Here is a 13,081-nt window from a genome sequence, read left to right on the forward strand (position 1 = left end):
TGTTGTGCGTATGTTTATATCTCCCACCATCTCTCTCTCTAACCGGCACGGCGCTCGTCGACCGCCTGTCTGGTCACCGTGTCCATGATGAGTCGGGACTTCAGACGAGACCAAACCCCAGAACGACCATGGAACGCTAAATCAGCAATATCCGAGAAAAGCAAAACAAAACAAAACACTCATCACTCCATGTCCATATCATCATAACTAGAGCTGCCATCATCAGAAATGAGAATCGCACTCGACGAAGTCCCACCCGAACCATCAGCCTCCTCCTCCCGCAGAGCTGACGAGGCCGACTCCGCCTGGGACTCCATCTCATCGGCAGGAGGAGCATCATCATCACCACCCTCATCACCGCCATGGTGAGTTTCACGGCCCGCCTCGATGTCCTCCATCCGCGCGATGAACTCATCCTGCAGCCTCATCAGGTACCCCCGCAGCGTGCCCCCGTCCATGCCACTCTCGTGCGCCTGCTGCAGCGTCTCGCGCAGGTTGAGCACCAGCCTCCTGCGGCGCGCGAGCCGGCGCGCCTCGGAGCTCTGCCTCTTGGCCTCGGCCTGCCGGCGCAGGAACGCGGAGACGTGCTCGGCCCTCTGCAGGAACGCCTCGGGGAACCCGACGGCCCTCGCCAGGTTGATCCCGTAGCTCTCCTCCTGCACGACGCCGGACCCGATCTTGTACAGCATCGTCATCTGCGGGATGTTGTCGGCGGCGGTCGTTGTTTCCGTCTCGAGGTGGAGGTTGAGCACGCTGGGCCGGTCCTGCAGGACGTGTGCCAGCTCCGTGAAGTGCGTGGCGAAAAAGACGAGGGCGTTGCTCTGGATCAGGGCCTCGGCCATTGCGATGGCGATTGCGAGGCCGTCGCGCGTGCTGGTGCCGCGGCCCAGCTCGTCGATGATGGTGAGGCTCTTGTCGTTGATGTTGCGCAGGATGAAGGCCATGTCTCTCATCTCGACAGAGAAGGTCGACATGTTTGACTCGATGCTGTCGTCGGTGGATGTTCGAGAGAACAGGTTGTGTACGACGGTGAAGGATGCGAATTGCGCCGGGACGAAGCAGCCTATCTGGGCCATGACTTGTAGCATAGCAACAGTGCGGATGTACGTACTCTTGCCGCTCATGTTGCAGCCCGTGATGATTTGGAAGGCATGCTGCTCTGTTGCGTAGTAGTCATTGGGAATGAATTTGTCCAGCGTCTGTCCAAAGTTGACACGTTAGGCACAAGCGCGCAATAGGAATGTTCCACCAAAGTGTGCCCAGCAATAGCCTACCGAGTCATAGATGGGATGTCGAGCTGCCTTCAAGGCCAGTGCGTCCTTCATTTGGGGCCGGCAATAGTCTCGCGTGGTCACAGTTTGACCGAATGAGGCGAGCATGTCCAGAAGAGCGATGCTCTCGCAGACCCTGAAAAGCTGGGGAATGTCAGCTCTGATCGAGTTCAACAGGTGCCTGACGACCTTGTCACTCTGCATGACGACCTCGTCCACCGAGTCGGTTATGCGCTGGTTTAGCTTCACCATCTGCAGCGTCTGGCATTCCAGGTATTCTTTCTTGCGGATGCAGTTGATGAGAGGGCCTGGGATTCGGGCGTCCTCGAAATCACAGCAGCGAAATTTTAACCAGTACCTACGACGGTTGTCGTACTTGAGGTCCGCTGCCAGTCCAAGCTCTGCGTTGAGTTCTTCCACATGCTTGTGTAGATCTTCTGTTGCTTCTTTGTAGGTGGTGCGTGCGACATCGAGTAGGCCATGCACTCCTGCCTTAACCGCGTAGACCCTCTGGTTTCGGAGGTCAAGGGGCTTGGTGACGTAGGTGACGTCGTCGTTGATGACTTCTGCTATCCGTTCAAGAATGGGATTGGTGATGTCGGGGCGGCAGTGGTCTCGAATCTTGATGAGGAGCTCGGAGCGTGCGGAGGCCAGGGGATTGAAGATGGCAGGGGCGGCCAACACAAAAGCTTTGATCATCAAGACTTCGTTGATGGCTTGCTCGCTTGCCCCTATAGAAGATTCTGTGGGGAGAAGGATCAGTTTGCTGAGAAGTTTCTCCACGTCGCCAAACCCCTTCAGACCATTGCGAACTGCGAAAAACATCTCTTCGTTGGTGCAGAGCTCTTCAACAGCGTCATATCGGGGCATCAGCACGCCTTGGACCTGCGTGGATGGCTGGAGCACATTACTCCTGAGCATTCTTTTCCCCATGGGCGTCCTAGTCTCGTTGAGCAGGCCGAAAAGACAGAGTTTGGAGGAAGGATTGTGGAGATTCTGGATGAGCTCCAAAGAATGGATGGTGGGAAGACTGATCATCATGGATCCTTCAGATGGCTGGTATCTGATACGCAGGGAGTGGCTCGAGACTCGGAGGGAAAATTCGAGTTCGAGATATTTCATGGCCTGTGTCAATCAGTCTTCAGGCCTTGGCCGCTGTGGTTTAGGCAACTTACCGCAGAGAACGAACAGGTGGCGTAGAAGTTGCCCTCAATGGCAACTTTGATGGCCTCAACATCTTCCTTGAATGCAAGTGCCTGGATGTACTCCAAGCCAGTCGTCTCGGACCAATACTTCCTGTCCAAGGCAATGATTGGCACGCCTGGCAGCTCTTCCTCGATGGTGGCGCACAAGCTGCTCTTGGGGTTGGGAGGACAGGCAGTGGACACGATGAGGATGCGGCTGGGCTCGAAGACGGTCAATTTGTGGGTGGTCTTGACGTAGGACTGATTGTCGCAGATCTGGCTCAGAACGGCCTCGCCAGTCGAGACATTGGCAAAGGCTATGCCAACGGATGGGGCGACACCACGCGCCTCGCTCACGGCGCAGATGATCTGGTGCCCTTCACTCGCACCGATAGAAGATGTGGCACGAGAGCGACGGCCGCTGCCTGTTGTGGTGCCCGTGCTGTACGATGGAGTGGCCGGGGTGCGGCAGGCTCGACCAGGACCTGGCCCAGTCGAAAAGGTACGAGGGATGGACGATTTGCTTGACGAAGTGGTTGAGCGGGGACTGGACGACGTGACCTGGTAGTGTGGTGACTGTGGTGGTATGGATGCCATGGCTGGTACTCGCTGTCAAGCTTGCTCTTCGATGACAGGGATGTTTGACAGCTACGGTGATGTGTGATGAAGGGGAGAGAAGAGGCAACTGAAAGGGGACAATTCGAGACTCGAAAGCAACGAAAGGGACTTGTGATGGGCACCTTCTGACCTGTTTGCCTTTATGGAAGCCCTTGGGCAGGTGCGATTTCTGCTCGAGGGTCCCCTACTCGGCCAAGGTTTCTCCATCCTACCAGGGCTCTGCATGGTAGGTATCATGTACCTGTCGTGTGGAATCGGAAGGAGCGCACCACATTGCATCATACAGCCACCTGGGGTCACCTTGACCTCGCATGTCAATAACCCACTGCACACAAACTTCAACATTACCTACTACACTTTTGATCTGCTCACTTTGCTAAATATTCACGCACATTTGACAAAACCACCACAAACACCACCCGAGACCATTTCCACCACTACTTCGAATCCAGCGACAGTTACATGCTGATCAAGATGGAGCGCAAAGAAACCGTCACGATCACAATGTTGATATACTACACCTTCATGTGGATCTTCAACTGGGTAGCCACCGGCTACTACATTCATAAGTTCATGGAATACGACAAGTTCTACGCACTACTGCTCCTCCTACACGTGGTCTGTGCCAACTTCGCCCTGCTCCTAGCTTTTCAGAGGCTAGCAGACGTGATGCTGCGCGACTTGGATTACGCTTACAACACTTGCGACAACATCCTCGGGCGGATCTTGCAACGTCTCGACCCTCAGGAACCTAAGGGTGAAGATCAAGTCTGAGCCTCGGGGGAAGGGGGGGGGGATCTACTGGGTCACACTGCGGTTGATTGTTCACATGGAGGAGGATTAATGGATTTGGGCCGAGGGTTCCGGCGGCTGGAGTCCTACTGTTTTCGCAAAGCTCACACACACACACGCAAACTACTTTCCGAGAAACCAACAAGTCAGTAGCATCGACCTAGAAATCAACGTTCATACTGGAGCTACTCTTCAGGTGATAGTTCTCCGCAATTTCAGGAACTCAGCACATGCCAATGCATCGCAGGTGTGTCAACTGGTTCCAGCCGACGTGATATCTCCCTCCGGCGCCCAGCCGGTCAAAATGCCATCTCAGAACTCAACTCCCATGTTTCAATGCGGCCCAGTGTCATCCCGTGCAATGGATCATGACATCTGCTCGCATCAGTGTCGCCTCCTCACCACCGGAGCCGGCCGACCCAGCGGGGTCAGCGGCGCCGCTGGAGTGTTAGGCGACACTGGTGGCAACAGTCGCATGTAGTCGTCAAAGGCAACACTCGCGAAGCGCTTGATGCCAGCCAACGGCGCCGGCGGGGGCGGCGGGGGCTGCGGGAAGAGGACGGGCAGGACCTTCTTGGCCAGGCTCGGGTAGGCGGCGGTGAGCTCGTCCCAGGCCGCGTCCCTCTCGTACATCACGACTTCGATGTTGTCGGCGATGACCTTGATGATGACCTCCTCCAGCAGCGTGTCGGGATAGCTTCCGAGCACGGTGCGGCACATTTCCTTGTAGTTGATGAATCGCTTGTTGATGATGAGCTTGCGGAGGGCCCTGCTCGCCTCCTCGGCGGCCTTGTTCCGCAGCTCCTTGACCTGGAAGTAATCGGCGACGACGAAGGCCCGGAGGGGCTGGCGCTTCTGGTTCTCGTCGAGTTGGCGCCTGTAGAGGTACTTGAGGAGGCTGTCGACCTCCTCCTCGAGGAAGTCACAGCTCATCAGGTTGATGGTCTTGGACTTGGCCTCCTGTGTGAAGTTGGACTCGTCATCAGTTTTGCCCCACCCATCCCACCAATCTCTCTCTCTCTTAGCAGCGGACTTACCATGAAGTGGCCCTCCAGGGCCTTGGCAAAGTACTGCGACTGGTTGCAGATGATCGCGCGGTGGACGCGCCAGGTCTTCTGGCCCATGACGATGGTTGCATCGGCAAACTCGTCGTCGCCCCAGAGCCTACTTGCCCCGTAGGCTTTAGTGACACCGTCAATGGGCGGAGGGGCTTCCATGATGGCTACACGTACTTGTTGACCAGGGCCTCGGAGGAGTCAGTCATCTTTGCAGGCGGCAAGTTGGCGATGCTTGAAAGTGTGTGTCGTTGTCGGTGTGGGTGGGTGAGTGGATGGCACCTGGGGGATGGCTTCAACAAGGTTTCAAAAGCCTGCAGATGGCTGCGTCCTGTGCAAAAAAAAAAAAAAAGATTGCGCCAAAAGGGTGACAGCCCCCAGAATCGAGGCAAGCAGTCCACCGGTGGCTCCCATGTAGTGGGGGAAGCGCCGCACTGGTCTGGTGTGTAGAAAGTTGGTTGATTTTGGAGAAAGTTGAGAGAAAGGGTCATATTTGGAGCCTTTGCTACCTAGGTATCTAGGTACCTAGGTACCTGGGTACCGTGTGATCTGACCTGGAAGGAACTGAGTGAAAATAGGTTTTGAAATTCCAGACCACCTGGGCAGCCAATTCCTGAGGTCCTCTCTGGAAGCGCTCAGCATCAGAGCAAACGGCCAGAGGAGACTCTGAAAGGCAGGGACCACTTTTGTCTGCCCAACTCAAAGCTCTTGGTGCCACTCTGAAGCTCAGCCGGAGATTAGAAGCGGTGAAGACGGCTTTCAAAGGGATGTCAGAACAAGGCCAGCAGTAACAGACCTCCAGAGTCTCCGCGATCCTCAGGACCGTGTTGTGACCTTAGGGAGCCCGTAAAGAGCACGTGATATCTTCCCCGCCTCAGGGACGGTGAATTGAAATACAAGACCCTGTTTAAATGTTGCACGGCAGTGAGGTCAACTTTGGAAGCCCCATACCGGCATCGGTTTCGCTATATGGCCCAATCGGGCCGTTGGCAGAGTCCCTTGCCAGCGAAACCTCTGCAATACATGAACATGTCCGGAGCTCTGAGTCAGGGCTACAGACTGTTGGTAAACGCCTCATGCCTCTCGCCGGCGCTGCCCATTCATCTTGCACACGCCAGATTCGAGGGATGGCCCGATGGTACTTAGGTAGCTTAAAAAGTTCTCGCCATCAGAATTAACTGCTGGCTCTGCGTCTCCGGAATCCCCGATGAGGCCTACTCTGCGTCGTATCATGATGATGGCCATGTGAATGTACGCGGTAAAAGAGGAGATCAAATACAGCCCAGCAAACGCTTATGTGCTTGAGGAACTGCCCCAGCCAGGTCTTCCTCCTTGGAGTCAGGATGTAGACGAAGATGACTCTATGGACATAGGTTGACCACGCACAGCTTGTCAGTCCTGTATCATGCTTGTGATTTCACAGCACAGAATATCGATGGATCCTTCGATGTCAAAGACTTGCTCTTGGATCTTTCCAAGCGGTTGGAAAAGATTTCGATAAAGGCAGTGGTCGAAACAACTTCCAAGGTTGGTGCGAGGTGAGGTGTCTGTGTTGAATTTGGGTAAGTTGACCCGGTGTCAGCCAGACCTGGATATCGTGGCGGCCCTGTCGCAACACAATCGGAAGTACGAGTCCAACCTCCAGATGTCCCATTGGAGAAGTCAAGAATCCACGTTCGGGGTTCCATTCCGGATGACGTGCAGCTGGGCACTTGATTCGATCTGATCGCTTAGCAGGTACCATGTTGACAGGTCGATTTCACCAGACGGATTGCTAAGTACCAAGATAGTCCTCCTTCAATCAGGCGAAACGCCAAATTTTGTTCCGTAGGTATTTCACCACAATGGTCGCGAGGCACTCACTGCCAGCGTTGGCCTACCGGACCTTGCCAAGCCCGGGGTCGCAACGATGTTAAACATAACCAATCGTGACATGCCGGACCTGACCAAGATCTGCAGGGGCAAGCAACACCACAGGGCTCAGGGTTTCTGCCGTATAACAAGACAAGGCCTCCCACCCCGCGGATGTCAGCAACTTCCTCCCCATCATGTCCCTCTCTTCTCAAGATCCTTGCCCTCATCAAGCCGCCATGTTCGAAACATCAAGCCGTCGCCCGTGAATATCGTGCATGGCTAGCTATCGCAGGCATCATCCCGGCTCTGCATGACGCGGCCCGCCTACGAGCAGATGCCCACCTGCTTGATGCCCGCCAAGTTTCTTGTTCGCCATGACATGAGGCCAGGGCCATCGACCGAGATCGCCATTCGGATGAATGTCACCCGCAGCCTTGGCGTTTGACTGGCCCCAGCGCATCCAAAACGCGAGCCGCTGCCCGCACTATATATCAGCAGAGGAGCAAGCACCTGTCATGCGAACTTGACAGCTTTCATCTCATTCTTTTCTTTTTCCTCCTCGGTGTTTGGCTTTGCTCATAGGTTTTGCTCATAGATCGCTTTCGCCTGTCTAAATCAGCCACAGCCTGGAGGTGAGGGGAACAAGCCCTGGGCGCCGTTGTTAGCTGTGGTGAAGCGGTTGTGCCTTATTACAAGGCACCAGAGAGGCCCTCGGTCTTGCTCCCAAGATAATTCCTATTATTCTTTTGTTTGCAGGAGTCTGCGTTTGTTCCATATATACCACATAGACTGTATATTGCACCATGTCACTGTTCAGGGCATGCTGCCTACTAGTAGTAGTACTTGTGGTGTTTTCTACCGAGATTGTTACCGCACGAGCATCTAAGGATAGTTCCTCGGCCGGTTGTTCGAAGAGTGGCGGGAATTTCACGCGTGGAACCAGTACCGAAACAATCGGAAATCGATCATATCTGCTCTCGATACCGGCCGACTATTCATCGGACACCCCGACCCCGCTTATCCTGTCGTTCCACGGTGGTGGTCAAACTCCCTCGATCCAGCTCGACGCCGATCAGCTGGCCAACGGGAGTGTGAATGACCAGTATATCGTTATTTACCCAGAGGCAGTCCACGTATGTTTCCGCACCGGGGAGGACCGATGATCACCCAGGTCGCCCAAGTACCTACTGACAAATCCAACCCCCAGACACAATGGCAGGTCAGCCCCGACAGCGCCTCAGACGACCTCGACTTCGTCACGGACATCCTAGACAAAGCCGAGTCAGAGCTATGCATCGACACCTCCCGCCTCTACGCGACGGGGAAGTCCCAGGGCGGCGGCATGGTAGGCATGCTGGCGTGCGACGAAATCCTGTCGACGCGGATCGCCGCGTTCGCGCCCGTCTCGGGCGCCTTCTACGTGGCGGGGGCCCAAGGCGGGGACGAGTGCGACCCCGGGACCGTCGACCTGCCCTGCGCCGCGGGGCGGCCCGACATCCCGGTGCTGGAGTTCCACGGGGGCGGCGACGAGGTGATCCCCTACTACGGCGACGCGGGGAAGCGGGGCGCGTGCCTGCCTACCATCCCGCACTGGGTGCGGGCGTGGGCGCGGCGCGACGGGCTCGGGGCGGACACTAATGAGTCGACGGCTATCACCAAGGCGGCGACGTGGTTCCGCTTTGGGGAGGGGCCGAGGCTCGGTCTCGTTTCGCATGTGTATGATGGGGGTAATGTCGGGCATGTCTGGCCGGCGATGGTCGGGGGGGACGCCGGCGGGGGCTCGCCCGCTGGCACGGCGTCGTTTGATGCGACCCCGATGATTCTTGAGTTCTTTGGGAATTATACCCTGCCTGCCAATGATACCGGTAGTGTCCCGACCGGGACGGATGGCATCGGCGGCAGCACTCAAGACAGCACCGACAACAGCTCTAACTTGTCCGCTGGGAGCCGGAAGGTGGCGACGGTCTGGGGGCTTGTGGGGTACTCCATGTTCAAATCACTCCTTTGAGCTTATCAACCCAACTCAGACGACCGGCTCTTTCAGATTGCAGGCGCCTGACGAAGTAATCATACGTGAGATGTCGGAATCAGGTGGTAATTCGCATGGTTGAAGGAAAGCCTAATGTGTGGGTCGGCTCCAGGACTGTTCAAGTCAAGTCTGATGCTCAACTTAGTTTCGAAGGCCGATCTACAAGATGAATTCAAAAACGTTGAAGCGAGGTGATGTGCCGTCTTAGCAAATTTGGAAAGGGCTCAAGCACTTGTCAACGGACCCCAGGCTGATAATCGTCATCAATCACTTGATATGACCGGGGAGAAGATTTCTCAAATTGTCATGGAGTCCTGCTACTGCAAGATTTGATTGACGAACCTCAATGTGCTTAACATGTGATGGTGAAATTTCGTAGAGACTTGGACGTTTGTAGATTTACCGTGGCCTTTTTCCGGGATTGTCATGCAGTCGAAGGGGACAAGGTGATTGCAGCTAACATGACCAGTCGACAGCCTCGTGGGCACTTGGTTGACGGCATCGGTACTTGACAACTCGACGTTCGGTGTGAAGCTTGGGCTTGTCGTCTGCGGTCGACTGGTCGAGAGAGCACATCCGCCGCAACCGTAGCTCGGTGTCTTGCAAGGTTGGTTTTGTGTTTGCTTGATGCCAGCGCGGTAAGGCCCAGGCTCATGACGCGTGCCCCAAGATCATGATGAGCACAACCCGAGACCTCGGGATTCGAATGAGGAGCGAGTCTTCCCGTCGTCTCGCCGTTCAGATGTTTGGTGAGTTTAGATATTGATGAGTGCAGCTGGATGGACAGGGGCAGGGTTAGGGTGACTCAGCAGGCACTGCAGCCTGCACTAGTGCCACCTGCTGCCTTGGCACCCCAAAGGCGGTGAAAAACCGTCCGCAGGGGCGGCAGAATCCTAGCGCCAGAAATATTTAAAGCTCAGCCGCCTCCCGCCCTCAACCCTCCGACCTTCCCTTTTTCTCTTTTTCTCTTCATCCTGGTGCACGGGCTTTACGCAATTCAGTGAAGGTTCGCCTGAGAATGCGTTTTTGCTAGTTGAAAACTATAACATGACCACTCCTAGCTGGCTTCGGCTGGCTAGGGAATCTTTGGAACCCTCAAATCTTTCTTGACTGATTTTTGTCTTTCGTTGTCCTGGTGCGCTTGCGAGCCAGACGAGGAAGGATTTTTTCGTGTGTGGGACCTACCTGCCTGCTCGGCCGTGACTGGCGACTGGCCATGCGCAAAACCAATGCTCTGTCTTTTTGTTCACAGCTTCAAATGCCTGCGCCCTCGATCCTACGTGCTCTCGCATCCAGATCGCTAGTCCAAAACCTGCCTGCGCGCACAGGTCACGTGCGACCTCGACATTTTGGTCGCGTCGACCCGCCACGTTCCACGACGCGCTGTCGCGACAGCCTCCATTCACCCTGTTTCCCCCGGCAGCAGCCGCCCCACGCCTCTGCCTGCCGCACAGCTCAGTCGCAAGCGACGCTGCGAGCCGCCCTCATCGGCGCGTGTATGGCTCAACCAACTACCGTCTCGCTGCATACATCCTGCAAGCCCTGCCTCGTCTGCCTGACCTTCCTACTCTAGATGTGGATGACTCTCCCCTGCGCGAGCAGCACTTCTCGGCTGCCCTACCCTTGGGTCATAAGCACGCCACTGTCCCATGGATCTTGCGCTGGATGGTACTGGATCGCCCCGATGTCGAGCTGGTCCCTCCCTGGCCACCCAGCATGCTGAGATCGTGCTTGCCGCCGTCGCCGCCATCGCAAGCCCAGAGGACAGGGCTGGATAGGACTTGGCTGCGTCTATTAGCCTGACGGCACGAATGGGGAGCCTGCTTATCTCTCTCATCACAGGCGAGCGTAGAAAATACCTTATTGACTCTCATTCCTATATCGCCCCCCAACGACATTACGTGCAGCTCGAGCTCCAGGTCAACCTCCCCGGCCTTGCCCGCCCCTGCTGCCGTGGAGCCATCCCCATCGCGATCTGCCCGGCCCTCTGGCCCGCCCAGTTTCTTGCAAACCACTAGGGGTCCCAGGACAGCGAGGACGAATACTGCGGGAGCCCCTCAAGCTCGCAGCCGGGCCAGCCAGCCTCTGCACGGCATCACGGCCTGCTCAGCTCCGTGCTGCGGTGCTGCACCTCCATGTCCCCGTCCCACGTGGTGCCCGAGACCTCTGCTGCCCTCATCCTTGTTGTCGCCATTCCCTGCCTGTGGTTTTTGGGGGATGTGATGAAGTACGCAGCAGTCCATCAGTATGTGGCCAGTTGCGGATGATATGCACCGAAAAACGCCCCGCCCGCGCCCGTCCGGGTCCTCGGCTACCAGGTCACACTTGTCGTCCGCCCATGCTCTGTGGATTGGGAACCCGGCCTTGAGCTACGCCACGTCTTCGTCGCTGATCGCCAGGCCCTAAGGTGGTGTGAGGGGCGCCTTCTTCGGTCTGGTCTCTTGGAATTATAGATGGGCTTGTTGTACCTGGGCGCGTCCCACGACTCCGGCTCCTCCTTTGTATTGTTGTGGGATGCCATCTTGTGACTTGCGCTGCAGAAAATCAGAAATGGTATTTATGCGGTGGCCGCGGGTGAGTGCTGTGACTGACTAGGTAACTGGCTCGGTCCGGAATTTCTCAGACCGTCACAACAGTTGATGAGGGGTGAGTCGGTTGACCCGGTGCGACGTGGCGGAAGCGCGGCCGTCGGGCACGGGACAGAAAGGCGCGCGCAAAGCACCCCTCGGGAACCGAAGCCGCGTCCAAAGCGGCGGGTGATAGAAGCTGTACGTCCCCCACCGCCGCCGCCACGCCGACGCGGCCGGGCGACGCCGGCATCTCAGCATCGATGGCCGCGCACAGCCGGTCCCAGGCCCTGATGCAAGCCGTGACCTGTGCCTCGCCGTACGGCCGCCACTCCCACGGTCCGATCTTTTCGACTCCGAAAAGGGCGGGCTCCCCCGCGGGCGACGCCGCGATCTTGCCGAGACGGAGGAGCCCGACCCAGTTGGACAGGACGGTCTCGAGCGGGTTCCAGAGTGCCGGGTGCGCCCCGGCCGGCAGTGCATAGCCAAAGTCGTCCATGTGCATCAAGACTGCGGCGCGGTGGGTGCCCTGGTGATAGTACAGGCCGCCGCCAGACACCCCGTCCTGGCCGATATTGGGCCAATACAAGCACACCAGGCCGTCGTCCGGCTCGTCATGCAAGTCAGCCGTCTCGCTGGCGAAGATGTCGTCTGGCTCAGACAGCCCCTGTGCCCAGAAGAAGAAAGGCGGGGCTTCGGAGGCGCCACCAGGGAGCACGGCGGTGTCGAGGAAGGCCGCGAGCGACGGGTCGAGGCGCGGGCGGAGAGCCTCGGCGGCGGGGCCGTGGGTGGTGAAGAAGGTATTGTTCACGGGAAGAGCATCTGGGGGGCGGCCTTCGGCGAGCCAGGCGTAACGGACGAGGTAGTTGTGCAAGGCCGCACATCGTGCGTGGTCTATTGCTGCCGCGCCGCCTCGCGCCGGGTTCTCGGCTGTGACGAGGAAGCCGTCAATGTCGGAGTCGGAGACCGAGGAGGGAGCCATGGCATGCGCAGAGATGCTTCGCATTTGCGAGGGGCAACGGAAAGAGTAAGTAGTCATCCAAGGTTCTGCTGTCAGCATTGAGGAGGGCCCAATGCAGCACGCCCTCTTATTGGCGCCGGACCTCCTCGCAGCCCCATCCTCTTGGCAGGAGGTAGTCTACTGTCGGGTGAGTAGTTGCATCGTTCAGACTGCGCCCAGATTGACGAATCTTGTATATAGGACTCATCATCCTGCTACATATTGGAGCTTGTGGTTGGTTGACAAGGAAAAGGCTCACTCAGGCTCAACTTGGAACTACTAGTATGTGTCATCCGTCGCCCACCCCGCACAATGTTCTTGTCAACACTGGCTTCTGTAAGCCCAGACCGTGAAACACATCCGCGAGTGGGTAAGGGAATAAAACGAATCTGGGGGGCTTAGGTAGTCTGCCAAATGGTTACTGTCTGCACTCACAACGTCTACGCCATGCAAATGGTCATCCGCCGCACATGTACTCCTTGACAGGCCACCTAAAACGGCCTGCTCAGTATGATCTTGCGGTTTCCATAAACGACTATAAAATACAGTGCGGAAGGACATGATATATGATAGCTGCACCATGGACGAATAAGCCTCGCAGGATGGGGCAGACTCTGGGCGAAGGATCAGGCAGCAGCTTTCTGCTCATCAAAGCGCCAATGCACTGCCACGCCGCTCCTGCAAGTAGCTGCATACGTGCGCGAACCGCTA

At 56.9% G+C, this 13,081-nt stretch overlaps 5 protein-coding genes across 5 annotated transcripts; 2 read left to right on the top strand and 3 right to left on the bottom strand.

Moving 5' to 3' along the window:
* Positions 1-134: 134 nt before the first annotated feature.
* On the bottom strand, positions 135-3,052 carry KVR01_012962 (MutS family protein MSH4; the record flags this gene model as incomplete). Its single annotated transcript, XM_044784131.1, has 3 exons — positions 135-1,199; positions 1,275-2,396; positions 2,447-3,052. The coding sequence occupies 3 exons, from the start codon at positions 3,050-3,052 to the stop codon at positions 183-185; spliced, it is 2,745 nt and encodes a 914-aa protein (XP_044638118.1). The 3' UTR covers positions 135-182.
* A 495-nt stretch (positions 3,053-3,547) lies between these two features.
* On the top strand, positions 3,548-3,847 carry KVR01_012906 (uncharacterized protein; the record flags this gene model as incomplete). Its single annotated transcript, XM_044784230.1, has 1 exon — positions 3,548-3,847. One exon carries the CDS (start codon positions 3,548-3,550, stop codon positions 3,845-3,847), a length of 300 nt encoding a protein of 99 aa, XP_044638062.1.
* A 402-nt stretch (positions 3,848-4,249) lies between these two features.
* Positions 4,250-5,129, bottom strand: KVR01_012967 (uncharacterized protein; the record flags this gene model as incomplete). The annotated part of the gene is made up of 3 exons (XM_044788887.1): positions 4,250-4,825; positions 4,903-5,029; positions 5,098-5,129. The coding sequence occupies 3 exons, from the start codon at positions 5,127-5,129 to the stop codon at positions 4,250-4,252; spliced, it is 735 nt and encodes a 244-aa protein (XP_044638123.1).
* Positions 5,130-7,577: 2,448 nt separating this feature from the next.
* KVR01_012887 (uncharacterized protein) lies at positions 7,578-8,782 on the top strand (the record flags this gene model as incomplete). Its single annotated transcript, XM_044791456.1, has 3 exons — positions 7,578-7,907; positions 7,982-8,415; positions 8,470-8,782. 3 exons carry the CDS (start codon positions 7,578-7,580, stop codon positions 8,780-8,782), a joined length of 1,077 nt encoding a protein of 358 aa, XP_044638043.1.
* A 1,082-nt stretch (positions 8,783-9,864) lies between these two features.
* Positions 9,865-12,903, bottom strand: KVR01_012886 (uncharacterized protein). Its single transcript, XM_044786002.1, has one exon. It carries the CDS (start codon positions 12,428-12,430, stop codon positions 11,423-11,425), a length of 1,008 nt encoding a protein of 335 aa, XP_044638042.1. The 5' UTR covers positions 12,431-12,903; the 3' UTR covers positions 9,865-11,422.
* Between the last annotated feature and the right edge of the window lie 178 nt (positions 12,904-13,081).

Source organism: Diaporthe batatas (genome assembly GCF_019321695.1).
Source record: "Diaporthe batatas strain CRI 302-4 chromosome Unknown Contig00022, whole genome shotgun sequence".
Classification (NCBI taxonomy): domain Eukaryota; kingdom Fungi; phylum Ascomycota; class Sordariomycetes; order Diaporthales; family Diaporthaceae; genus Diaporthe; species Diaporthe batatas.

Excerpts from the sequence above, each read along its gene's own strand:
- KVR01_012886 (XM_044786002.1), bottom strand. The coding sequence starts at position 12,430 with ATGCTGACAGCAGAACCTTGGATGACTACTTACTCTTTCCGTTGCCCC.